The sequence below is a fragment of the Myotis nattereri genome (genome assembly GCF_964212035.1).
Source record: "Myotis nattereri genome assembly, contig: HAP1_SCAFFOLD_217, whole genome shotgun sequence".
Classification (NCBI taxonomy): Eukaryota; Metazoa; Chordata; class Mammalia; order Chiroptera; family Vespertilionidae; genus Myotis; species Myotis nattereri.
In genome coordinates, this window is record NW_027669578.1 from 21,036 (window position 1) to 47,260 (window position 26,225).

At 39.2% G+C, this 26,225-nt stretch overlaps 1 protein-coding gene across 1 annotated transcript; it reads right to left on the bottom strand.

Annotated features, from left to right (window-relative positions):
• Positions 1-657: 657 nt before the first annotated feature.
• On the bottom strand, positions 658-25,771 carry LOC308512598 (gamma-taxilin-like; the record flags this gene model as incomplete). The annotated part of the gene is made up of 5 exons (XM_081115511.1): positions 658-1,100; positions 2,026-2,121; positions 18,407-18,499; positions 21,484-21,558; positions 25,652-25,771. Coding segments are annotated over 5 exons (705 nt in total), but the record flags the coding sequence as incomplete, so codon positions are not given.
• Positions 25,772-26,225: the final 454 nt, after the last annotated feature.

The window sequence follows — 26,225 nt, forward strand, 5'->3', positions numbered from 1 at the left end:
AATGTTCAGAAATTTTCCCATTTTATATGCAGAGATCTAGTACTAATTTCTTTTATATGTCTGTTCTAACCTGAAATTAAAGCAGTACAACTGTTCTTAGTCACAGAAACATTTAGCCTGTTTGTCCAATGACTTGTCTATATATCCTAGTTTCTTTACAAATGGTATGTTGATATATATGTAACTTACCAAAACTCTGAATCAAGATGTGCAGTCTTCTCAATTTGTGAAGTGGTAAAAAATATTATCAAAAAGCTAGTATGAATTAAATATGCTGTTTGCTTCACATGTCCCACACTCAGGTTTTATTTTTCACTTGGTATTTAAATAAGCTATCACACAAAACTAACCATTTTTATATTTTGTGTTATTGGCTAGAGTGTTTAAATTAATTTTAGTTTTTACATAGGATAGGAACCCATTGTCAGAACAAATCTGAATTTAATCATGATAATATATCCAAAGGAACAGATAAGGCAATGAACACAGAAACAGATACATTAAAAGGACAAGATAATGAACACATATTCCAATAAAGGGAAAATAAGGCAGCTATGCAATACAGCTCTGGAAATGTATACATTAAACAATGCAAAACCGCTAGGCAGCATCATGTATTGTATAGTTCAGAAGTTTCAAGAAAATACAGAACTGGTAGAAAATGTAATAAAACTTTAATCTGAAAATCAATACTCGCTGCTTCAGGAAAGTTATATAGAAAATATATCTCTCAATACAGTAATCAGTCTTAACTGAATTCAGTAATCTCATTAACTGAATCAATGTCCAGAAGAGATCATGTGGGATGGGTCTTTTGAATTGCGTTTTGTTTTATTTGCTGCCTTGGTTTCATCCTGCAAGTAGATTCCTGGAGCTCTTTTAGAGGAAGTGTTCAACTCTTTCTGAAAAGCAACAGTAGTACAGGGCTTTATCACAGCTGTTGCTAAATCTACATCTGCTTCTTTTACAGAGACTTGCTCTTTCAGCACTTCCACTTTCTCATTGAGCTCATTTCTTTCCATTTGAAGAGCTCTAAACAGCTTCTCTAACCGTCCCAGTTTCATTTGAGAGGACTTGTACTCTTTATCACGAATAGTTTTCTAAAGAAAAAAAAAAAACACGACAGAATTTATGTAATCTTAGTATATATAAACAGAAATTAGATTATTGTATACAAAATTAACTAATCTAAGCCACACTGGAAACTACTTTTTATCATCTCTTGGACATCACAGTATATGTATATACTGACATTTAAAATATTTATAATTATATGGAGCAATGCAAAAATTAAATTCTTTATCATATTTCATTCAAGTAATCAAGATCTACTTCATGACTTTAAGTAGTAAGTATTAAGGAAATTCAGCATCTTAATTTAAAATGCTAGAAATAAGAATGTTTTTGTCTAAATAGATTTTTTTTTATTCTCTTCCACCTTTTAGAGCCCTAATGTTTTCTCTTGTGAAATGTTATAAACTAGCCCTACCAAGTTTATGAAAGTGAGACATTTAGAAACTGTACATGGAATTCACTTCATTGTTATTTACAACAACTATGACAAAAAGTAGTTTGTTGCCTTTTGGAAAGAATAAGGGCAGAAAATCAGTAAATTACAAGTTAATCAAATCAAATTAAATCTTAATCAAATTGTCTTTACTGAAGATCACTGCCTTTCAGGTTGCGGCCTTTGAATCAACATCAGTATTACCTGGATAATTTTTAGAATTGCAAATTCTTGGGCTATATCCCAAATTTAATGAATCAAAAACTTTGAGGGGAGCAGTGTACCAAGTTTAATAATTCTTAATCTGCATAAGCAAAATCAAGATACTTTAGAGCTGTCTATAACATAAACCTGAGCTAATTAGTTGGGGAAATAAGTTTAAATACCTCACTAAATTTAACTTAAGTAAACTAATTAAACTTTAGTAATCAAACCAGCAATTACTTTAGTAAACATCTAGACATTCCATCCTGCCTTAATATGAGCATTCACTATTCAGTCATGTAAAACCTTCTTACCTCTTCAGCCATTTGCAGAAGTACTTTATTATTACTTTCCCATTTGGTACGCCATATTGTCATTTCTTTTTCCAGTTTCTTAATTTTCTTTGTCATCTGCGAATCAACACAATATGCATTTAAATTCTAAGTTGAATTCCCTGACCTACCTACCACAGAAACATTTTTTGTTTAAAAGCTCTTTTTTTTTTATAATTGTTTCCTAATAATCTTACTGTTTCCTAATAATCTTACTCTTCATTCTGTTGTCATTTTCTCCATTTGGACTTTCCTATTGATATTTTAGTGGAAGAAAATGCTCTGACCCTTGGACATTATTTTTAATACTAGAGGCCTGGGGCATGGATTCGTCCACATTGAAAGGAAATTAGAAGGTGGCCGGTAGGGTAAGACTGGGCAAGATGGGCCAGACATGCCCTGGAACCAACCTCCTGCACTCCCTCTCTGGCTTGCCGCACGAGGGGCAGCATCGGGGCTTAAAGATCATTTGTGGAGTGAGGAGGATCCCTCCTGCAGTTGGGGTCCCTCAGCCTGGCTTGTGGGGATTGGGCCAAAACCAGCAGTCCAACATCCCCCGAGGGTCCCAGAGTGCAAGAGGGCACTGTTCAAGATTGCTGTTGCTTGGCAGCTCCTGCACTGAGAGTGTGCCTCTGGTGATCAGTGTTTATCATACCTACCATTCAGTTGGCCAGTCGCTTAGCCTTTTACATATGTAGATATTTTTTTAATGTTGATATTTTCCCCCCTTCAGAAACATTTTATAATATTCTTCCCCACGCTCATCACTGCACTTGTCTCAACTAGCTGATAGTCTGCATGTCTTTATAAAAAACAAATTTTATGTTCTCAGTTTCAGAGGAAGCAGCAAATGCTAACTTCAGATACCACAATTAACTCTCTCAGATAAGGCTGCAATGCATTTCATTCCAACGGAAGATACAAGACTTTCTGCTTCCTCAGTTATATAAAAAAAAAGTCCTTGTTCTTGTTTTCTGAATATAATCACTAGAGGCCCAGTGCACGTGCACTGGGGGAGAGGGGTCCCTCAGCCTGACTTGCACCCTCTTGCAGTCCGAGACCCCTCAAGAGATGTCTGACTGCTGGCTAAGGTCCACTCCCTGCCACCACCGCTGCGCTCACCAGCCAGAAGCTGGGCTTGCTGCTCCTTAGCGCTGCCTCAGAGCCTCTCTTGCCACCACCACTATGCTAGCCAGCCATGAGCCCAGCTTTTGGCTGAATGGTGACCCCCCGTGGGGATGCACTGACCACCAGGGGGAAGCTCCTGCACTGAGCGTCTGTCCTCTGGTGGCCAGTGCACATCATAGTGACCAGTAGTTCCACTGTTCGATTTGCATATTAGGGTTTTATTACATAGGATTATACTAATTCATCAGAGTCTTGGACAGAGATTCTTAGCCTCCAAAGAAATTAAGACTCTAAAATCACATTGGTATCAGAACTAGAGGACAGAAGAATTTAGGAGACTAGAAAGGTGCTATTAAATGTCTGAAACCTTTAGCTTTGTTTTCCTCAAAATTCACAAGACTATTTTACTTCAGATTTTGTCAAAGATAAAATGGGTCCAAAAATAAGGAGAATGTACTTAAAGCAATGCTGTAATATTCCAATTTTCAGAAATTCAGAATAAGATTCAGATATACCTGTCAAACAAGGATGACAAAGCCAATGCCCTATGTCATGGGTTATTACCCACAAAACTGCCACAAGACATGGTTTCATACTGACCTACTGGGATTTCTGTAGCCACTATTAAAGAGCAAAGTATTCCTGCCCAGAGATTCTCTCCAGGATAGTGAATTGAGAATTGCTCTCTTAAAATGTTCCATGTCAATAGCATGCATGTGCTATAGTACAGAAAACACATTTTTACTGTACATACAACTCCCCTTAACTGAAGTCTCAGCTTAAAAAAATGGCAGGTAAAACTCATCTGCTCATGCTCATTGAATTCTCCATATTGCTGGATCTAAAAATACATGAAGGTAGTAACAAAAACAATGTCTGAAATGCAGCAGATACCTTTGTAATTCTCATTTTTCTTTTTCTTTTTTAATATATCTCAAGAAAAACAATATTAAATATAATGTTGCATGCAATAAACATTAATATTTTCAACGACAATTTTAATTCTATTGTCACATACAATAAACTAATATTTCAAGAAAAAGATTTCAAGTATAATAACTATAATATCACACAGTTGTAGGAAATATTAAAAATCTGCAAGTAAAGCATAACTTCTATTAGATTCTAAATTATTTTTTCTCTCTGGCATTGTATTTGTTCATCAGTTTATATTGTTCACTAGAGGCCCATTGCACGAAGAGATTCGTGCAATAGGCCTTCCCTTCCCCTGGCTGCCGGCACCGGTTTTCCTCCGGCAACCAGAACCCAGGCCTTCGGTCCGGCTGGAGCCTTCAGTCTTTGCGGCTCCAGATGGAACCTTCAGTCTTTGCTCCGCCATTTTGCTCCTATGTATGCAAATTAACCGCCATCTTTGTTGGGTTAATTTGCATAATCTCATCATTGGCTGATGAGCATAGCAGAGGTATAGTCAATTTACATATTTGTATATTATTAGGTAAGATTCTATTCCAAAAGTGAGTGAGATTATGTGATATTTATTTTTCTCAGACTGGCTTATTTCACTTAGCATAGTGGTCTCCAGTTTTATCCATGCTGTTGCAAATGGTAAGAATTCCATCTTTTTTACAGCAGCTTAGTATTCCATTGTGTGGATGTACCAGTTTTTTAATGCCTTCACCTGCTGATGGGCACTTAGACTGTTTCCAAATCTTAGCTATTGCAAATTGTGCTGCTATGAATATAGGGGTGCATATATCCTTTCTGATTCATGTTTTTGATTTCTTGGGATATATTCCTAGAAGTGGGATCACTAGGTCAAATAGGAATTCCATTTTTAGTTTTTTGAGGAAACTGTTCTCCACAGTGGCTGCACCAATCTGCATTCCCATCAGTAGTGCAAGAGTGTTCCTTTTTCTCCACCTCCTCACCAGCACTTGTCACTTGTCAATTTGTTGATGATAGCCATTCTAACAGGTGTGATGTCAGGTGCCTCATTGTTGTTTTGATTTGCATTTCTTGGATGCTTAGCGACTTTGTGCATGTTTTCATGTCTCTTGGCTTTCTGAATGTCCTCTTTTGAAAAGGTCCTTTGCCCACTTTTTGATTGTCTATCTTCCTTTATTAAGTTGTATAAGATCCCTGTAAATTTTGAAGGTTAAACACTTATCAGAGAGAACACTGGAAAATATGTTCTCCCATTCAGTAGGCTTTCTTGTTGTTCTGTTGATGGTTTCTTTTGCTGTGTAAAAGCTTATTTTGATGTAGTTCCATTTGTTTATTTTCTCTTTAATTTCCATTGCCTTAGGAGCTGTATCAGTAAAGACACTGCTACAACGTATGTATAATATTTTGCTGCTTGTGGATTCTAATATTTTTATGGTTCCCCATCTCATGTTTAAGTCCTTTATCCATTTTGAGTTTGTTTTTGTGTATGGTGTAAGTTGGTGTTCTAGTTTCATTTTTTTGCACGTTACCTGCCCAATTAATCATTTATTGAAGAGACTGTCTTGACTCCATTGTATGCTCTTGGCTCCTTTGTCAATTATTAATCGAGCATAATGTTTGGATTTCTGGTTTCTCTGTTCTGTTCCATTGGTCTATGTCTGTTCTTGTGCTAGTACCAGGCAGTTTTGAGAACAGTGGCTTTGTAATATAGCTTGATATCTGATATTGTGATCCCTCCAACTTTGTTCTTCTTTCTTAGAATTGCTGTGACTATTTGTGATCTTTTCTTTTATTCCATAAGAATTTGTTCTAAGTCTGTGAAATGTTCCATTGGTTTCTTAATGGGGATTGCATTAAATCTATAGATTGCTTTGGACAGTATGAATATTTTAATGATGCTGAATCTACCAATCCATGAACATGCTATATTCTTCCATTGTTTATGTCTTCCTCTATCTCTTTTTTCAACATCCTGTAGTTTCCCAAGTACAATTCTTTTACCTCCTTAGTTAAGTTTACCCTAAGTATCTTAATTTTTTTGTTGCAATGGTAAATGGGATTGTTTCTTCAGTTTTTCTTATTGTGAGTTCATTATCGGTGTTAAAAAAGCTATAGATTTCTGGGTGTTAATTTTGTATCCTGTTACATTGCTGAATGCCTTTATTAAGTCTAGTTTTTTTGATAGAATCTTTGGCATTTCTACATTAAGTAATCTGTGAATAATGAGAGTTTTACTTTTTTTTTATCGATGTAAACATATTTTATTTTTTTTTTCATCGATGTAAACATATTTTTTTTTATTGCTTAAAGTATTACAAAGAGTATTACATATGTCTCCTTTTTTCCCACGCCCTTGACAATCATTTGGCCTCCCCTAGCCCCCAGTGTCTTATGTCCATTGGTTATGCTTATATGCATGCATACAAGTCCTTTGGTTGATCTCTTACCCACCCCCCTCCTACCCCACAACCCTCCCCGGCCTTCCTGCTGTAGTTTGACAGTCTGTTCGAGGCAGCTCTGCCTCTGTATCTATTTTTGTTCATAAGTTTATAATGATCTTTATTATCCAGAAATGAGTGGGATCATGTGGTATTTTTCCTTCATTGACTGGCTTATTTCACTTAGCATAATACTCTCCAGTTCCATCCATGCTGTTGCAAATGGTAAGAGTTCCTTCTTTTTTACAGCAGCATAGTATTCCATCGTGTAGATGTACCACTGTTTTCTAATCCATTCATCTACTGATGGGCACTTAGGCTGTTTCCAGATCTTAGCTATGGTGAATTGTGCTGTTATGAACATAGGGGTGCATATATCCTTTCTGATTGGTGTTTCTGGTTTCTTGGGATATATTCCTAGAAGTGGGATCACAGGGTCAAATGGGAGTTCCATTTTCAGTTTTTTGAGGAAACTCCATACTGTCTTCCATAGTGGCTGCACCAGTCTGCATTCCCACCAGCAGTGCACAAGTGTTCCTTTTTCTCCACATCCTCTCCAGCACTTGTCATTTGTTGATTTGTTGATGATAACCAGTCTGACAGGTGTGAGATGATACCTCATTGTTGTTTTGATTTGCATCTCTCAGATGATTAGTGACTTTGAGCATGTTTTCATATGTCTCTTGGCTTTCTGAATGTCCTCTTTTGAAAGGTGTCTATTTAGATCCTTTGCCAATTTTTTGATTGGATTGCTGATCTTCCTTTTGTTAAGTTGTATGAGTTCCCTATAAATTTTGGAGATTAGGCCCTTATCAGATATGACATTGGCAAATATGTTTTCCCACACAGTGGGTTTTCTCGTTGTTTTGTTGATGGTTTCTTTGGCTGTGCAGAAGCTTTTTATTTTGATGTAGTCCCATTTGTTCATTTTCTCTTTAGTTTCAAGTGCCCTAGGAGCTGTATCAGTGAAGAAATTGCTTCAGCATACGTCTGAGATTTTGTTGCCTTTGGATTCTTCTAGAATTTTTATGGTTTCCCGTCGTATATTTAAGTCCTTTATCCATTTTGAGTTTATTTTTGTGTATGGTGTAAGTTGGTGGTCTAGTTTCATTTTCTTGCATATATCTGTCCAATTTTCCCAACACCATTTATTGAAGAGACTATCTTGACTCCATTGTATGTTCTTGCCTCCTTTGTCAAATACTAATTGAGCGTATTGGTTGGGGCTGATTTCTGGGCTCTCTATTCTATTCCGTTGATCTATATGTCTGTTCTTGTGCCAGTACCAGGCAGTTTTGAGAACAGTGGCTTTGTAATACAGCTTGATATCTGGTATTGAGATCCCACCTACTTTGTTCTTTCTCAGGATCGCTGCAGCTATTCGGAGTCGTTTTTTATTCCAGATGAATTTTTGGAGAGTTCGTTCTAGGTCTGTGAAATATGCCATTGGTATTTTAATGGGAAGTGTGTTGAATTTATAGATTGCTTTGGGCAGTATGGACATTTTAATGATGTTGATTCTACCAATCCAAGAACATGGTATGTTCTTCCATCTCTTTAGGTCTTCCTCTATCTCTTTATTCAACGTCCTGTAGTTTTCTGAGTAGAGGTCTTTTACCTCTTTAGTTAAGTTTATTCCTAGGTAGCTTAATTTTTTTGGTGTGATGGTAAATGGGATTGCTTTTTTAGTCTCTGTTTCTGCAAGTTCACTATTGGTGTATAGAAATACCTCAGATTACTTGGGGTTAATTTTGTATCCTGCTACATTGCCGAATTCTTTTATTAAGTCTAAAAGTTTTTTGATGGAGTCTTTAGGGTTTTTTAAGTATAATATCATGTCATCTGCAAATAAGGACAGTTTTGCTTCTTCTTTTCCAATTTGGATGCCTTTTATTTCTTCTTCTTGTCTAATTGCAATGGCTAATACTTCCAGTACTATGTCGAACAGGAGTGGTGATAGTGGGCATCCCTGTCTTGTTTCTGTTCTTAGGTGAAATGGTGTTAGTTGTTGTCCATTACGTATGATGTTGGCTGTGGGTTTGTCATATACGGCTTTTACTATGTTGAGGTATGATCATTCAATTCCCACCTAGCTGAGAGTTTTTATCAAAAATGGGTGTTGAATTTTGTCAAATACTTTTTCTATATCAATTGATATGACTATGTGGTTTTTTCCTTTCAATTTGTTTATGTGATGTATCACATTTATTGATTTGCAGATATTGTACCATCCTTGCATCACTGGGATAAATCCTACATGATCGTGGTGTATGATCTTTCTGATATACTCCTGGATCCGATTTGCTAAGATTTCCTTGAGGATTTTGGCATCTATGTTCATGAGGGATATTGGCCTGTAATTCTCTTTCATTGCGTTGTCTTTACGTTGTTTTGGTATTAGGGTGATGCTGGCTTCATAGAATGAGCTTGGAAGTGTTCCTTCCTCTTGGATTTTTTGTAGTATTCTGAGGAGGATAGGTTTTAGTTCTTCCTTGAATATTTGGTAAAACTCCCCTGTGAAGCCGTCTGGCCCTGGGCTTTTGTTTGCCGGAAGGTTTTTGATGACTGCTTCAATTACTTCCATAGTTATTGGCCTGTTGAGATTTTTAGATTCTTCCTGATTGAGTTTTGGAATGTTGTATTTTTCTAGGAATATGTCCATTTCCTCCAGGTTGTATAGTTTGTTGGAGTAGAGTTGTCCATAGTATTTTTTAACAATCATTTGTATTTCTGTGGGATCTGTTGTTATTTGGCCTCTATTATTTCTGATTTTATTGATTTGGGTCCTTTCTCTTTGCTTCTTGGTGAGCCTGGCTAGAAGTCTGTCAATCTTGTTTATCCTTTCAAAGAACCAGCTCTTGGTTCATTGATTTTCTGTATTGTTTTTTTCGTCTCTATGTCATTTATTTCTGCTCTAATCTTTATTATCTCCTTCCTTCTGCTCACTCTGTGCTTTTCTTGTGGCTCTCTTTCTAATTCTTTGAGCTGTAGATTTAGATGATTTACTACCATTTTTTCTTGTTTGCTGAGATAGGCCTGTAGAGCTATAAACTTCCCTCTCAGGACTGCTTTCATTGTGTCCCAAAGATTTTGGATTGTTGTGTTTTCATTGTCATTAGTTTCCAGGATGTTTTTAAGTTTTTCTTTGATCTCATTGGTAACCCAATCAATCTTTAATCACATGCTATTCAGCTTCCAAGTGTTTGAGTATTTTGAGTTGTTTTTATTGTAGTTTATTTCCAATATTATGGCGTTGTGGTCTGAGAAGGTGCTTGGAATGATTTCAATCTTGTTGAATTTGGGGACTTTGTTTGTGATCCAATATGTGGTCTATTTTTGTAGATGTCCCATGAGCACTTGAGAAGAACGTATATTTTTGGCTTTGGGGTTAAGTGTTCTAAGATGTAGATTAAGTCCATCTGATCTATTGAGTCATTTAGGATTGCTGTTTCTTTGCTGAGTTTCTGTCTAGCGGATTTATCCAGTGATGTCAGTGGTGTATTAAAGTCCCCTACTATAATTGTATTGTTGTCGATCTCTCCCCTGATATCTTCCAAGAGTTTTCTTATGTATGTGGGTGCTCCTGCATTGGGTGCATATATGTTTATCAGGGTTATATCCTCTTGTTGTATTGATCCCTTTAGTATTATGAAGTGGCCTCCCTTATCTCTCGTTATAGCCTTCACTTTGAGGTCTATTTCCCGATATAAGTATTGCTACCCCAGCTTCTTTTTCCTTTCCATTTCCCTGAAAGATATTTTTCCATCCCTTCACTTTCAGTCTGTGCGAGTCCCTTCTAATGAGGTGGGTGTCCTGTAGACATCAAATATATGCGTCATGTTTTTTTATACATTCAGCCACTGGATGTCTTTTGATTGGACCATTTAGTCCATTTACATTTAAAGTTATTATTGAAAGGTACATGTTTGTAGCTATTTCTTTTTTGTGTGTATGTGTGTGGCTGTTTTCTTTCTGGGCTTTTTAGTTATTCTTTTACCCCAGTCCCTTAAGCATTTCTTGCATTGCTGGTTTGGTTGTGATAAACTTCCTTAGCCTTTTTTTGTCTGTGAAGCTTATTTCCCCTTCAATTTTGAATGATAGCCTTGCTGGATAGAGTATTCTTGGATTCAGTCCTTTGCCTTGCATCACTTTGTAAATTTCTGTCCATTCTTTTCTGGTCTGATGTGTTTCTGTTGAGAAATCATTTGATAATCTGATGGGGGATCCTTTGTAGGTAACTCTCTGTTTCTCTCTTGCAGCCTTTAAGATTCTCTCTTTGTCTTGTACATTTGCCATCGTTATTATGACGTGTCTTGGTGTGGGTCTTTTGGGGTTCATCTTGCCTGGGCCTCTCTGTACTTGTGTAACTTTTTTCTTCCCCATATCTGGGAAGTTTTCTGACATTATTTCTTCAAATAAATTTTCTAATCCTTGCTGCTCTTCTTGTCCTTCTTGCAGCCCTATTATGCGTATGTTACTTCGTTTCATGTTGTCCTGAAACTCCTTTAGGCTCTCCTCCTGCTTTTTATTTTTTTTCTCCAGTTGTTGTTCTGATTGAGCTTGTTTCTCTTTTATCTTCTAATTCACTAATTTGGTCCTTTGCTTCTTCTACTCTGCTATTGAAACTTTCCATGGTGTTTTTGATTGTAGCTATATCATTTTTCATTTCTTCCTGATTCTTGCATAGGTTGTTGATGTTCTCGTCCATCTGGTGAATGAATTGTACAACCATTATTCTGAATTCTTTTTCTGTCATGTTGCATGCTTCAATTTCATTAATGTCCTTTCTTGGTGACTCCTCATTGTCTTTCCTCTGGTGGTTGTGTCGTGTCTTCATTCTGATTATCTCCCGATGGTTCAAACGTCGAGTTGCATGGGCCTGGGCCGTGTGCAGTTGGAGCCTCCCACTACCCTATTGTCACTGAAGAGCTCTGACACTAAGATGTGTGGTTGTTGTGGGTTGGTGCGAACCAGACTCACTCAGAGTCAGTGTTGTCAGCTCTCAATGTGGCCTCGTACGCGCCCTTAGTATCAGGAACCCTGCCTGCACCGTGCTGAAACAGAGACCCCCCTGAAGGGTGTTGAAAACCAGAGCCCCCTAGTGTGCACCAGGAGTCAGGGTTCCCCAAGAATCCAGAGTCTCTGTTGCTTTGCGTGACCTTGCCTTGAGAATCAGGGTCCCTGTGTGCCCTTGCACCAGGAATTGGAGTCACTGGCTCTTAGTATGAATGCACAGGGAATCAGGATCTCAGGTGCAGGTGATAAGAAACACAGTCATGTCACTGGTGCTTGGTGCTGCCTCCTGCCTAGAGAATCAGGGTCCCTGGGCCTGCGCTACGCTGGACAAATTCCCGATGTTTGAGTGATTGCTCCCAGCCCAGGGCTCCGAAGCCGGCAATGTGCGTAGGCTCAATTCCTGGGGATCACGTGTTTGCTCTCAGCCCAGGGCTCAGAAGCCGGCCCTATGCAGCATCAGTTCCAAGGTGCTTGCTCACTTCCAGGCTAAAGTTCCTGGAGCGCTGAGGCCCCGGAAAGGGGTGGGTCTACCAGTTATTTACTCTGGTGCTGCCTGCAAGCCTGCGGGAATGGGGGATGGGCTCTGTTACTCACAGATCTGCCGGCAGGTCTGTAGCCGTGGTCACAGCTTTCTGACCCCAGTGGCTGCAGGGTCCTGGTATGTGTCTGAGATCAGACTGGGTGGTGCTGAGGCCAGGATCCTAGTCTCAAGCAGCTCTGTTTCCCAAGATGGCGTGGTCGCCGTGCCTGTGCTGGCCACCCAGGAGTGTCCACGCAGGGAGCAGGACTCCGCCGCCTAAGACTGCCCGGTTTAGCAGCCCATTTGAAGACCTGCAGAATCTAACTGTCCCTAGCTCATACACACACACCACACGCATCCACACACTCCTCTATCACTTCCTTGCTCTCTCACTCTCCCTCCCTACCTTCCTGCTGGTCGCCATTTTTCCCCAGTTTTACTTCTTTTCCAATTTGAAAGCCTTTTATTTCTTGTCTGATCACTATGGCTAGCACTTCCAGTACTCTGTTGAACAGGAGTGGTGAAAGTGGGCATCCCTGTCTTGTTCTTGTTCTTAGGGGAAATGGCTTTAGCTTTTGCCCACTGAGCACGATGTTGGCTGTAGGTTTGTCATATATGGCCTTTATAATGTTGAGATAAACTACCTCTATTCCCACTTTGCTGAATTTTTACCAAAAATGGGTTTTGGATTTTGCCAGATGCTTTTTCTGTGTCTATCGATATGATCATGTCATTTTGTCAATTTATTTATCGATTTGCAAATATTGTACCAGCCTTGCATCTCTGTAATAAATACCACTTGATCATGGTGTATGACCTTTTTAATATATTGTTGGATGCGATTTGCTAATTTTTTTGAGGATTTCAGCATCTATGTTCACCAAGGTTATTGGCCTATAATTCTTTCTTTGTAGTGTCTTTATCTGGTTATACACTTAGGATAATTTTATACTGGCTTCATAAAAGGAGTTTGGAAGTGTTCTTTCGTCTTGGGTTTTCTGAAGGAGTTTGAGGAGTATAGGGATTAGTTCTTCTTTGAAAATTTGATAAAACTGCCTGGATCCAGGCTTTTGTTTGCTGAGAGTTAATTGTGTGTGTGTGTGTGTGTGTGTGTGTGTGTGTGTGTGTGTGTGTTTTATTTTTTATTACTGCTTCTATATTATCAGTTGTTTTTGGCCCAATCAGGTTTTTTGATTCTTCCTGATTGTTTTGGGAGATTGTATTTTTCTAGGAATTTGTCTATTTACTCTACAATGTCCAGCTTGGCATATACAGTTGTTCACAGTATTTTCTTGTAGTCCTTTGTATTTCTGTAGTGTAGTGGTTACTCCTCCACTTTCATTTCTGATTTTATTTAATTGGGTCCTCTCTCTTTGCTTCTTGATGAGTCTGGCTAATGGGTTATCAATTTTGTTCATCCTTTCAAAGAACCAGTTCTTGGTTTCATTGATCTTTTGTATTTATTTTTTAGTCTCTGTGTTATGTTTGCTCTAGTCTTTATTATTTCCTTCTTACTCTGGGCTTTTTTGTTGTTGTTGCTTTTTAAGTTGTATGGTTAAATAATTTATTGCTGATTTATCTTTTTTTATTAAAATATATTTTATTGATTTTTCACAGAGGGGAAGGGAGAGAGATAGTCAGAAACATTGATGAGAGAGAAACATCGATCAGCCGCCTCCTGCACATCTCCCAGTGGGGATGTGCCCGCAACCCAGGTACATGCCCTTGACCGGAATCGAACCTGGGACCTTTCAGTCCGCAGGCCGACGCTCTATCCATTGAGCCAAACCGGTTTCGGCTGATTTTTCTTGTTTTTAGAGGTATGCTGTTAGTGCTATGATCTCCATTTCTGGACTGCTTTTGCTGTCTCCCAGAGATTTCTGGGTTTTTGTATGTTCATTTTCATTTGTTTCCAGGAAGTTTTTTAATTTCTTGTTCCATTGGTAACCCAATTCTTTGTTTAATAACATGCTATTTAGCCTCCATGTATTTGAATGTCTAGGGGTGTTTTTACTGTAGTTGATTTCTAATTACATTCCAGTGTTGTCTGAGAAGATGTTTGATATGGCTTCAACTTTCTTAATCTTGTAGAGAAATGTCTTGTGTCCTTCCATGTAGTCTATCTTCGTGAATGATCTATGTGCACTTGAGAAGAATGTATATTCTGCTGCACTGGGGTGAAATGTTCTATAAATATTAATTAAATCCACCTGATCCAGTGTGTCCTTGGAGTCTCTATTTCCTTGTTAAGTTTTTGTCTGGAAAATCTACCCAGTGAAGTCAGAGGGGTGTTAAAGTCCCCTACTATGACTGTATTGTGGTCAATCTCTCCCTTAAGGCCTCTAGTGGGTTTTTTGTTTGATTTGTTTTTTTCATAAATTAGGTGCTCCTGTATTGGGTGCATATGTTTATCAGGGTAATATCCTTTTGTTGGATTGATCCCTTTAGTATCACATGGTGACTTTTGTTGTCTCTTGTGATGGCCTTCATTTTAAAGTCTATTTTGTCAGATATGAGTATTGCTACTCCACCTTTTTCTTTTCCTTATGCATGGAAAATTTTTCCATCCCTTCACTTTCATCCTGTGTGTGTATTTTTTCCTTTTTCTTGAAGTGGGTCTCTTGTAGACAGTATATATTTGGGTCATGTTTTTTGTATACATTTAGCTACCCTATGCCTTTTGATTGGAGTATTTAATCCATTTACATTTAGGGTTATTATTGACAGGTACTTATTTATTGCCATTTTAATTCTGTATGGCTAGGTTTCTCTTTCTGTTTCTTCTCAATACAGCAATCCCTTTAGCATTCTTCTAATGCTGTCTTGGTGGTGATGTTCTCTTTTAGGCTTTTTTTTTTTTTTTTTTTTGTCTGGGAAGCTCTTTATTTGATCATCTATTCTGAATGACAGCCTTGCTGGATACAGTAATCTTGGTCTCAGATCCTTGCTTTCCCTTATCTTGAGTACTTCATGCTGCACCCTTCTGGCCTGTAGAGTTTCTTATGAGAAATCAGGTGTCAGCCTTACAGGAACTCCTTTGTAGGTAACAGTTTTCTTCTCTCTTGCTGCCTTTAAGATTCTCTGTCTTTAATTTCTGGCTCCTTAATTATGATGCCTTGGCGTAGGAATGTTTGGGTTCTTATTTGGTGTTCTCTGTGCCTCCTGAACTTATGTTATTTTTCCTTTACCAGGTTAGTGAAGTTTTCTGCCATTATTTCTTCAACACCTTCTCTATGCCTTTCTCTCTTTCTGCCTCTTTGGGCACACCTGCTATTCTAATATTGTTATGTTTCACATTGCCCCATAGCTCCTTTATGCTGTCCTGCTTTTTATTTTTTTTTCTTTATGGTTCTCTGATTGATAATTTCAACTTTCTCTTCTAATTCACTTATTTGTTCCTTAGTTTCCCCTAATCTGCTGTGTATTCTTTCCAATGTGTTATTTGTGTTGTCATTCTTTGTCTCAGACTGTTTTTTCATAGTTACTATAATTTTTTTCATGCTGTTGAACATCTTTACCATCATTACTCTGAACTCTGTTTCAGATAAATTTCTTATCTCTGCTTCATTTATCTCTTCTTCTGGAGAATTCTCTAGGTCTTTCATTTGGGGATTGTGTCCTCACTGTGGCTTTCTGTTTGGGTTTATGACTATGAATGAGGGAGATCCTCTGCAGCTCTCAATCTTTAGTTTTAGACAGTGTTAACGGCTGTTTCTGACTAATTGGATCTGGCAAAGACTCAAAGTCCCCAGAGACTGCCTTTTGATACCACTTGAATTGCCCCCAGACCATTATAACATTGTGGGGCAGTTGCTTCTGCCTGGGGCTAATTGTTATTTTTAATCTCTTTAGTATCCTCAGGGCAAGGTATTTTTCAATAGCGCTGTGTCAACTGTCTTCCCTCCAGGCAAGGCAGATGTCTAGGTGGGAAAGATGTCCTTCCCTGAGTCATGGAATGACTCAGCCCAGGAAACTTGGGTGTCTGCCTTCTGAACTCTACCCTTGAGTCCCCAGTTCTGGCTTCTGCTCTCAGCTCTAACCCACTCTGTTCTCTCTCTCCCAGAGCACAAAGTGGGTGGCTCCACAGGTAATTTTGTACATTGGCTCTTTAAGAGGGTGCCTGAATTTTCAGCTGTTACTCTCTGGAAGACAGTACCCCACTGCTTTTCAGAGCCAGATGTTATGTGGGTAACCTCCTCAGTTTTGGTGCTCTGTTGGGGGGGCCCAGCTTTGGGATCAGATCCCCGAGTTCTCAGTCGCAACCTAACACAGCTGAGATATCTCTCCGGGACTTCAGCTGCTGTCTATAAGCACCCAGCCAGCCCTTTCTAGCCTCCGCCCCTCCTACCAGTCTCTATACTGTCTTTATTTTCTGTCCTCGGGTATCAGGGTGCTCTCCTGCGAGTTTTCCACTGACTATTCAGGAAGTTTTTCTATATTTTAGGTGTATTATCAGTTTGTTCCTAGGAACATGACCATTCAGCATCCACTTACTCTGCCGCCAGTTTTAATCTCCCTCGTTATTCTCATTTTTAACAATGAAGGAAAAGAGAGCTTAAACAACATGTCAATGGTCTTTAATAAATAATGTAAGAAATTATTAATGTGAGAAATCTGACCATTGTATACAAGAGTTCAACCAGTATACAATATATGAAAATAGTGACTAATATCTATTGACAGGTTACAAAATGCTAGGCTTTATTGTTACTTATCTTCTAATGGCCACCTTTTCTTTTTTAAAAAAAATATTTTATTGATTTTTTACAGAGAGAAAGGGAGAGGAATAGAGAGTGAGAAACATTGATGAGAGAGAAACATCGATCAGCCGCCTCCTGCACACCCCTCCACTGGGGATGTGCCCACAACCAAGGTACATGCCCTTGACTGGAACCGAACCTGGGACCCTTCAGTCCGCAGGCCGACGCTCTATCCACTGAGTCAAACCGGTCAGGGCAGACCACCTTTTCATAAAAATCTCAATTTTAAAGGGGAAATGCCAAAGTAAATAGCTTGCCCCAAGGAAGTCACACAATGCAAAAATCAGACCTCAGTTCCAGAATCTACGCTCCAAACTAAAGTGTTCCCTATTTATTTTAGGATAGCGACAGATAACTGTAGTCTTTAAAATTAAATTTAATTCCATATTTTGAAGTGGAATGACCCAGAACAGTTTTCTATGACAAATTTTAGTTTCTAAAATTGGTAAGGATGTCCTTGTATGCTATATTAGTAAGTAAAGTAAAATTTAAAAAAAAAAAAAGTAAAAATGCCCTACCCGGTTTGGCTCAGTGGATAGATCGTCGGCCTGCAGATTTAAGGGTCCCCAGGTTTGATTCCCGTCAAGGTCATGTACCTTGGTTGTGGGCACATCCCCAGTAGGGAGTGTGCAGGAGGCAGCTGATCGATGTTTCTCTCTCATTGATGTTTTTAACTCTCTATCCCTCTCCCTTCCTCTCTGTAAAAATCAATAAAAATATGTTTTAAAAAAAGGTAAAAGTATTTTAAACATTTAGTTAGATCCTTAGAAATAGTCTATTCAAACCAAAATGTATTACTATGCTTGGTCTGATTCTTAAAAAAAAACAAAAAAACAACAACCACAAAAAACAAACAATTTACACAACATTTTGTAAAAGAAATGAGAAGAAATCATCTGCAAGTGATTTTTAAAAAAAATCTACTTCTAGTTCAGTTGGAGCTTTGTCCTGTACATTAAAAGGTCATGGGTTTGCCCTCGCTGGTTTGGCTCAGTGGATAGAGTGTCAGCCTGCAGACTGGAGATTCCTAGGTTGGATTCTAGTCAAGGGCACATGCCCAGGCTGCGGGCACACCCTAGTTACTAGTGGGAGGCGTGCAGAAGGCAGCCAATCAATGATTCTCTTTCATCATTGATGTTCCTCTCTCTCCCTTCCTCTCTGAAATCAATAAAAACATATATATTTTTAAAAAAGGTCATGGGTTTGACCCCTGGTTGAGGCACCTACTTAGGTTTTGGGTATGGTCCCCTGGTTGGGATATGGGTGGCAACCAATTAATGTATTTCTCTCTCTCTAAGGTTGATAAAACAAAAAGCACATGCTCAGCTAAGGAATTTAAAAAAACTAATTCTAAGAAAAATTGTCCTTGTTAGGAGAATTCTCTTAAATAATAACAGAATTTTGAGGGTTTGGAGACTATTAGCAATGTGAGGCAATTTCTGGACATAATGCATGAACATGCCATTGAAGGATCAGAAAAGATAAACTTAACATTGTATCACAATATAAACTCTTCCAAACAATAATACTTAATCAAATTTAAAATAATCACATGTAAATTTTCTAGTAATATTCGACTATAAATATGCAAATACCTTTTCCATTTCCTGCCTGAAGGTTGTAAACAGCTCATTGCTTTTTGCCATGGTAGTCTGGAATTCTTCAAACTTATCCATATAAAGAGAAAGCTACCGAAAAAAGTATAAAATATTCTGAGTTCCAGATAAGTAATTTAAAATCCAAAAGATTTCAAAAGAATATGGCTAAACACTGGTGACTTGTTATATGCAATAAAAATAAGAACAAACAAATAGCAAATCTTGGATGAACCATACAGTAGGTAGCTAAAATTCTGATAAACCATTGAAGTTTATAAAATTTTGTTTAATCTGTGTAAATGCTTAAAATGTACAAATATTCCATCTCTCATAATAAAACTAATGTGCAGTGGTATGGCTGTACATTAATATCATACAATCAATATCATACATAAGTATCATACAAACAATATTTTATGCACTACCACTCTCCTTACATTTCAAAAATTGTACTTGGAAAAAGGTCATTCTTTTATGTATACCACCTGAATCGTTTTTAGCTTGATTTCAAGGCTATCTTTTTCTTGAACACTGAAGGAAAATGAAACAAAAGAATAGTTTGGTTGAAAAAGAATTTAGTGGTAGTTGAAAAAAAAGGAAAGCTAAAAATGATAGAAACATCTTTCACAGCTTCAAGTAATTTTTATTCTAGCTAGAAAAAGAATGCTAACTGAATATAGAATGCAGTCATCTTTTTCAGGGGGAGAGTCACAGTAGTAGCCAAAAAAAAAAAAAAAAAAATGTGATGAGCCCTGAACTATGACTTAAGGGCTAAATTTCTTTATTTAGACTAGAATGGATTACTTTATAAATGTTCTAATATAACTACATTATTTTCAGTGTGAGAAAATGTAGGTCAAAAGAAATATTGTATTCCACCGGGAACATGCTCCAAGATCCCAAGTGCATACCTAAAATGATTCACTATATATATATATATATATATATATATATATATATATATATATATATACACACACACACACACACACACACACACACACACGTACATATACGCACACACACACAGTTTCCTCCTATACATACTTACTGATGACAAAGTTTATGAATTAGGCATAGAAATAGATCAACAAAAATAGCTAATAATAAAATGTATCTTTTATAATAATATACTGTAAAACTTATGGGAATGTAGTATGTTTCTTTCTCTGATAAATGGATACCAATCAGATAACTGGTAACATATACAATGTGGAGATGCTGGACAATGGGATAATTTATGTCCGAGGCAGAACAGAGCATAAGGTACAAGATTTCATTATGCAATTCAGAATGCAAAGCAATTTAAAATCTATAAATTATTTATCTCTGAAATTTCCACTTAATATGATAAAACTGCAGAAAGTGAACCCATGGCTAAGGGTGACTGCTGTAAAGTGTTTTTGTGCCTCTGGGGCACAAAGAAAAGTGACAGTGCTTCTAAGGCTGCTGGCTTGGGAGAGTGTAGGAGAAGAAACAATGATGGTGGCTCAGTCAGATTGAGGGAGTTCTGGCACTTGAGGGAGGTAAGAAGTTATGGCAGTTTTGGCATGGTCCATTTTTATTGAAGATGGTACATCCAAGGTAGACTGCTCCATCTGAGAAGTCAATGCTGGCCCAGTCTGTCAGTTAGTAGTGAGGTCATCAACAATTGCTGGAAACTGACATGGTAAAAGCAAAGAAAGAAACCAACTCTTGGGAAAGACATCTACAGCCACGTATAGGGAGTGGGAAGGTAAAGAATTGACAGCAAAAACAAATAATTAAATAAGAAGACTTAAGAGTAACAAATCACAGACAACAACAGAACTTAGTGAAAAGGCTCCCCTGTGACTATTACTACAACAATTACCAATGACTCACAATAAGAAACATCTTTCCAAACTATATATATGCTTTTTCTACCTTCCCCACATGGATTTTCTTCTCCATGTATGTGAACAACTGAATGTTTAGGACCAATGCCCTGACTAGGTAGCAAATTGGTTAGAACATCTTCCCAATATGCCAAGATTGTGGAATCCATCCCTGGTGAGGGAACATACAGGAATCAATCAATGAATGCATAAATAAGTAGAACAACAAAATTCTACCTTTTTTTTTTCCTAAAAACAACCAACCAAACAAAGAAACAAAACACACAAAACAAGAAACAACCCACAAACAAACAATGAGTAAATATATAAAGATAATGAGTAAGGGGTTTAAATTTATTAGAAGCATGCTAATAGGATCATAACAAACTTCTGAGAGTTGATTCCTCTTCAATTGTCACAATAAGTTAGTTTAGTGTCACAATAAGTTAGTTTAGTTTTATAGACTATCACTACATTATAAAATGTTCCCAAAGATAATGGTTGCTCATGAAGATAGATGCATGCCACTCTTAATGTATTAGTGTACTTCAGAACTAATTAAAGGAATTGTTACATTAAACATATATTTTTAAACAGATAGTACTTTCTTGAACAGAATATAATCTAGTTAACTAAAAGAGAATAAATTATGCATATAAATACCTAATTGCTTCTGTCTGTTCAAATTAAGTAGGTATTAGTAATGCTTCAAATATGGAAAACCCATTCTTTCTTTCATCTTTTAACTGAGTTTGAGCATCTGCTTACTTTATTCCACAAATAAGACACTAAAATGGGGTAACAGAAAAAGACTGAACTGACATACCGAGAAAACCCTAATTTTTTAAAAAAGTACTGACACATACAATATTACCTGGAAGTGGGCCTGTGTAAGCATATGCAGTTTTTTAAATTACATATAGGAAAAAAACATGTATTTTTGCCAGTGTTATTTTCCTCAAAGAACAAAATTTTAGAGATACTAGAAAAGTATCGAGGATAATAGAAAGGGCACAATGAAAATAGGCTGAATAGTCATCCTTATTCCCTATGGACTGAGAGATTTCATAGGACATAGAACTTATAACGTAAAATCAAGAAAAGTCAAATGCATGGGAAAAAATCCAAGAGGGTAAGAGATCTATTCTTCTGTTCTAGTTGGCTCTGCCTGGGATCAAGGAAACTCATAAATTCTATTATTCTCTGTTGTAAAGTTACCTGCTGTTTTAATTGTACTTCTTGATGTTTCATTTCTTCATATTTGTACCTCGATTCAGTTGCTTCTTTTAATAACTAGAAAACAGAAACATTCTGGCAAAATACTAATAGTAATTAACATATGTTTAAAATGTCAAATGACTAGATAACCTTAGCCTTTATTCATTATTTATGAAAGAATCACAGGTCAGTGGGTGAAACATCCTATTACATCTCCTGTCAATTATCTTTATTTTTTTTATCAATACCAGTTTAACACTTAGATATGTAAGAATAGTATTTTAGCTGCTTATAGAGAAGAAGTATCCTGGTGGCATAAGGTTCATCTAATCAGTGTTACATTCTGCTATTTTGGGCAAAAATAACTAGACCAAATGGAAACAGAAAACAAGACTAGAAATCTTGACAGTATCTGGGCTTAGAAGCTAAGCTCTTCTATTCCATGAGTGGCAATTTGAGTAGAAAAAATATGGAACCAATTAATGAAAACAGAGATCAGATTTTTAACTCTGTTTCTGGGAAGAAGGGTCTGGTCAACACAGGGTGGGGCAAAGGTAGATTTATAGTATTAAGTACATAAAACACCGTTTATTCTTTTATCACTATTTGTTCGTTATTGTATTATTTTCTGTAAAAATAACGGTGAACCTACTTTTGTCCTACCCTGTTTACATGGGTTTAAAAGAAAATTATATAGTAAAGTTGCACGGTACATAATTATGAAATTCAGTCTTTAAACTTCTCAAACAAAATGTTATGCACAATTCAATTAAGCCTTTAAAAGTCCTTAAATCAACCAGAAAGTATACACATGTACTACATGTATGTATGTGTATGTGTATATATGTTGAAAACAGCAATAGCTTCTTCAGTTAAGTATCGGATACCATTGTTGGCTTTCACTGAATGTTCACTCTGTGAAATTGTATCTCTCTAAACCTTCGACCTGCACTTAATGAGTTTTTCACATCCTGAGGAATACCTGAATGATCCATTGAATGAAATAGTCCATCTACACTAATAAAAGAGAAACATGGTAATTGGCGTACGACCGCTACCCTTTTCATTGGCTAATCAGCGAGATATGAAAATTAACTGTCAGCCAAGATGGCGGCTGGCAGCCAGGCAGCTTGAAACTAACATGAGGCTTGCTTGCTTCAGTGACAGAGGAAACCAACGTTCCCCGCCTGCGGCTGCAGGCCTCTGAGCCTGCAGTTTCAAACATTGTAACAGATACCGCGGGACTTCAGCCAGCAGATCGCAACATTGTATGCAAAGGCCAGAAACCTACTTTCAGCCCCTAGGAGCGGGAGCCAAGCCTCAAGCTAAAGCTGGCCCAGAATAAAAAAGAAAAAAAAAGAAAAAAAGGAGCGGTTGGGAACTTCAGTCACTCCCAGCCTGAAAACAGCCCTCAGCCCCTCACCCAGACTGGCCAGGCACCCCAGTGGGGATCCCTACCCTGAATGGTGTGTGACCAGCTGCAAACAGCCATCATCCCCTCACCCAGGCTGGCCAGGCACCCCAGTAGGGACCCCTACCCTGAAGGGTGTGTGACAAGCTGCAAACAGCCATCATCCCCTCACCCAGGCTGGCCAGGCACCCCAATGGGGACTCCCACCCTGATCCAGGACACCCTTCAGGGCAAACCAGCCGGCCCCACCCATGCACCAGGCCTCTACCCTATATAGTAAAAGAGTAATATGCCTCCCGGCACCGGGATCAGTGTGACAGGGGGCAGCGCCCAAACCCCCTGATCGCCCTACGGCTCTGTGTGTGACAGGGGGCGGGGCCACAACCTCCCTATCCATCCTGCTCTGTTCGTGACAGGGGAAGGCGCCCCAACCCCCTGAGCAGCGCTGCTCTGTGCCTGACAGGGGGGAGCTCCCCAAACACACCCCCCCGCCACAGGCCCTGCTCTGTGTGTGACGGGTAGAGCCATAACCTCCCCATTGGCCCTGCCCTGAGTGTGAGAGTGGCGGCGCCCCAACCCCCTGATCGGCCCTGCTCTGTGGGTGATAGAGGGCGGTGCCCCAACCCCCTGATGGGCCATGCTCTGTGTGTGACAGGGGGCGGTGCCCCAACTCCCCTATCGCCCCTACTCTGTGCGTGACAGGGGGCAGCGCCCCAACCCCCTGATTGGCCCTGCTCTGTGCGTGACAGGGTACAGAGCCCCAATCCCCCTGATGGGCCCTGCTCTGTGAGTGACAGGGGCCAGTTCCCCAACCCCCAGATTGGCCCTGCTCTGTGCGTGACAGGGGGTGGCACCTCAACCTCCCCATCGACCCTGCCTTGAGTGTGAAAGGGGGCGGTGCCCCAACCCCCCAATCGGCCCTACCCTGATTGTGACTGAGGGTGGTATCACAACCTCCCAATCTGCCCTGCTCTGTGCATGATGGGGCGGTGCCCCAACTCCCCAATTGGCCCTGCTCTGAGCCCGACCAGGGGCTGCACCTAGGGATTGGGCCTGGTCTCTGTCACCCAGGAGCAGGCCTAAGCCAGCAGGTCGTTATCTCCCGAGGGGTCCCACACTGCGAGAGGGCACAGGCTGGGCTGAGGGGCCCCCCTTCCCCCCCGAGTGCACAAATTTTTGTGCACCGGGCCTCTAGTCTTATGTAATAAAAGGCTACTATGCATATCGACCGAACAGCACAATGGCCGGTCACTATAATGTGCACTGACCACCAGGGCACAGACGCTCAATGCAGGAGCTGCTCCCTGGTGGTCAGTGCATTCAAACAGAGGGAGAACCACTCAGCCAGAAACCGGCTGTTGAGTGCAGTGGTGGTGGCAGCAGCCTCTCCTGCCTCCACGGCAGCGCTAAGGATGTCCAACTGACAGGGAGTAGGCCTAAGCCGTCAGACATCCCCTGAGGGCTCCCAGAGAGGGAGAGGGTGAAGGCCGGGCTAAAGGGACCTTCCTCCCCATGCACAAATTTCATGCACTGGGTCTCTAGTATTATTATAACCATTTACCACTTCATTTAAGTTACATATATAGTTTAATTTGCATATTTTAAGTTTGGATTCTAACTACAATCACAGTTGGAAAACTTGATATAAAATACTAGAGGCCTGGTGCATGAAATCCTGGCCTTGTAGTCCAGGAGCTCTCGGGAGAAGTCTGACTGATGGCTTAGGTCCATGGGTCATCTTTAGCACTGCCACAAAGGTGGAAGAGACTCCTGCCACCAACTGCTTCGCTTGGCACCCATGAGCCTGGCTTCTGGCTGAGTGGCGCTCCACCTGTGGGAGCACTCCAATCCTGCATTGAGCATCTTCCCATGGTGGTCAATGTGTGTCATAGCAACTAGTCATTCCACTGGTCGATTTGCAGATTAACCTTTTATCATCCTACTAGAAGCCCGGTGCATGAATTCATGCAGCAGTGGGGTCCCTCCACCTGGCCTGCAGGATCAGGCCAAAACCAGCTCTCTGACATCCGGGGGTCCTGGATTGCATGAGGGTGCAGGCCAGACTGAGGGACCCCACTGCTGCACTGGGCCTCTAGTCCTATATAAAAAAAGCATAGTATGCAAATGTCCCCTTGACCGGAGTTTATCTGGAAGTTCAACCAGAGGACAGGCTGGCTGGGGAAAGGAGGGAGGTCCCAGCTGGCAGCGCTGGTATGTGGCCAAGGGAAGGGAGGGAGGCCGTGGCGCGGGCAGGTGGCCAGGGGAAGAAAGGGAGTACCAGCCAGGAGCCAGCAGCACATGGTCATTGTGCTGTTCGGTCGATATGCATAGTAGCCTTTTATTACATAAGATGGACTATTTCATGGACCCTACCAGTGCATGAATTTTGTGCACTGCACCTCTACTATAATTAGATAACTGTCTAGAATAACTGTCTCTAGCTCTCACAGCCAAACTTGCCAAATGACTGACACAATTTTACACCTTGAGATTATTACCTAAAATTCAAGGCAATACTCTATACAAAGGAAAAATAAAACATATACAGGTCTTTCCACTAATTTGGTCTAAAACTTCTAGTGTGTTTGTTATATGAAAACCTCATCAGAAATAAAGGCTGAATGTATTCTAACATTTCTCAATCTAGAGTAAAAAAAAAATGCATGATTTAGATGTAAAATGTTGAACTAGTTTAAATGATGTTAAAAGCTTTGTTTATAATTCTGGCAATACATTTCTTTAAGAAATAGAACTTACAAACTCTCTCTCTCTCTGATGTTTTTCATCAGCTTCCTTTATGAGTTGTGTTGTTTGCTGAAGCTTGGCATCCACAAGCTGTAGTTGCAGTTCCTTACGTTTGAACACTTTATCAATACGCTATAGAAAAAATAAAATTTCTTCCAAAACTTAGTAAAAAAAGGGAACACATGGATGAAAAGAAATAACATAAGCTACAATTACTTGCTTCTGTTTTTTCTGTTAATATAATCATAGCTAATACCATTAAATGTTTCTGTCCCTACGCTTGCAAAAGCATCTATGTATATCACCTTGCAACCATCCTGAACTTGCAGGAATCATCCCCGCTGATTACTACATGGTACCCATGGTTGTTGAAGTTGAAGGTAACCTGTCATCCATCAACAGTTTCGTACTTCCCCTTTCTGCTCTACATTAAAAATTAGGTCTAAGTTATCAAAAAGGATGGAGATCAAACTATTAAACTCATTCATAACACACATAAATTCCTGAACATTTTTTTTTCTCCTTAGATTTCCCCAAATTTCTTAATGCAGGTAAGTTGCATGATATAATGGTAGAAATAACCTAG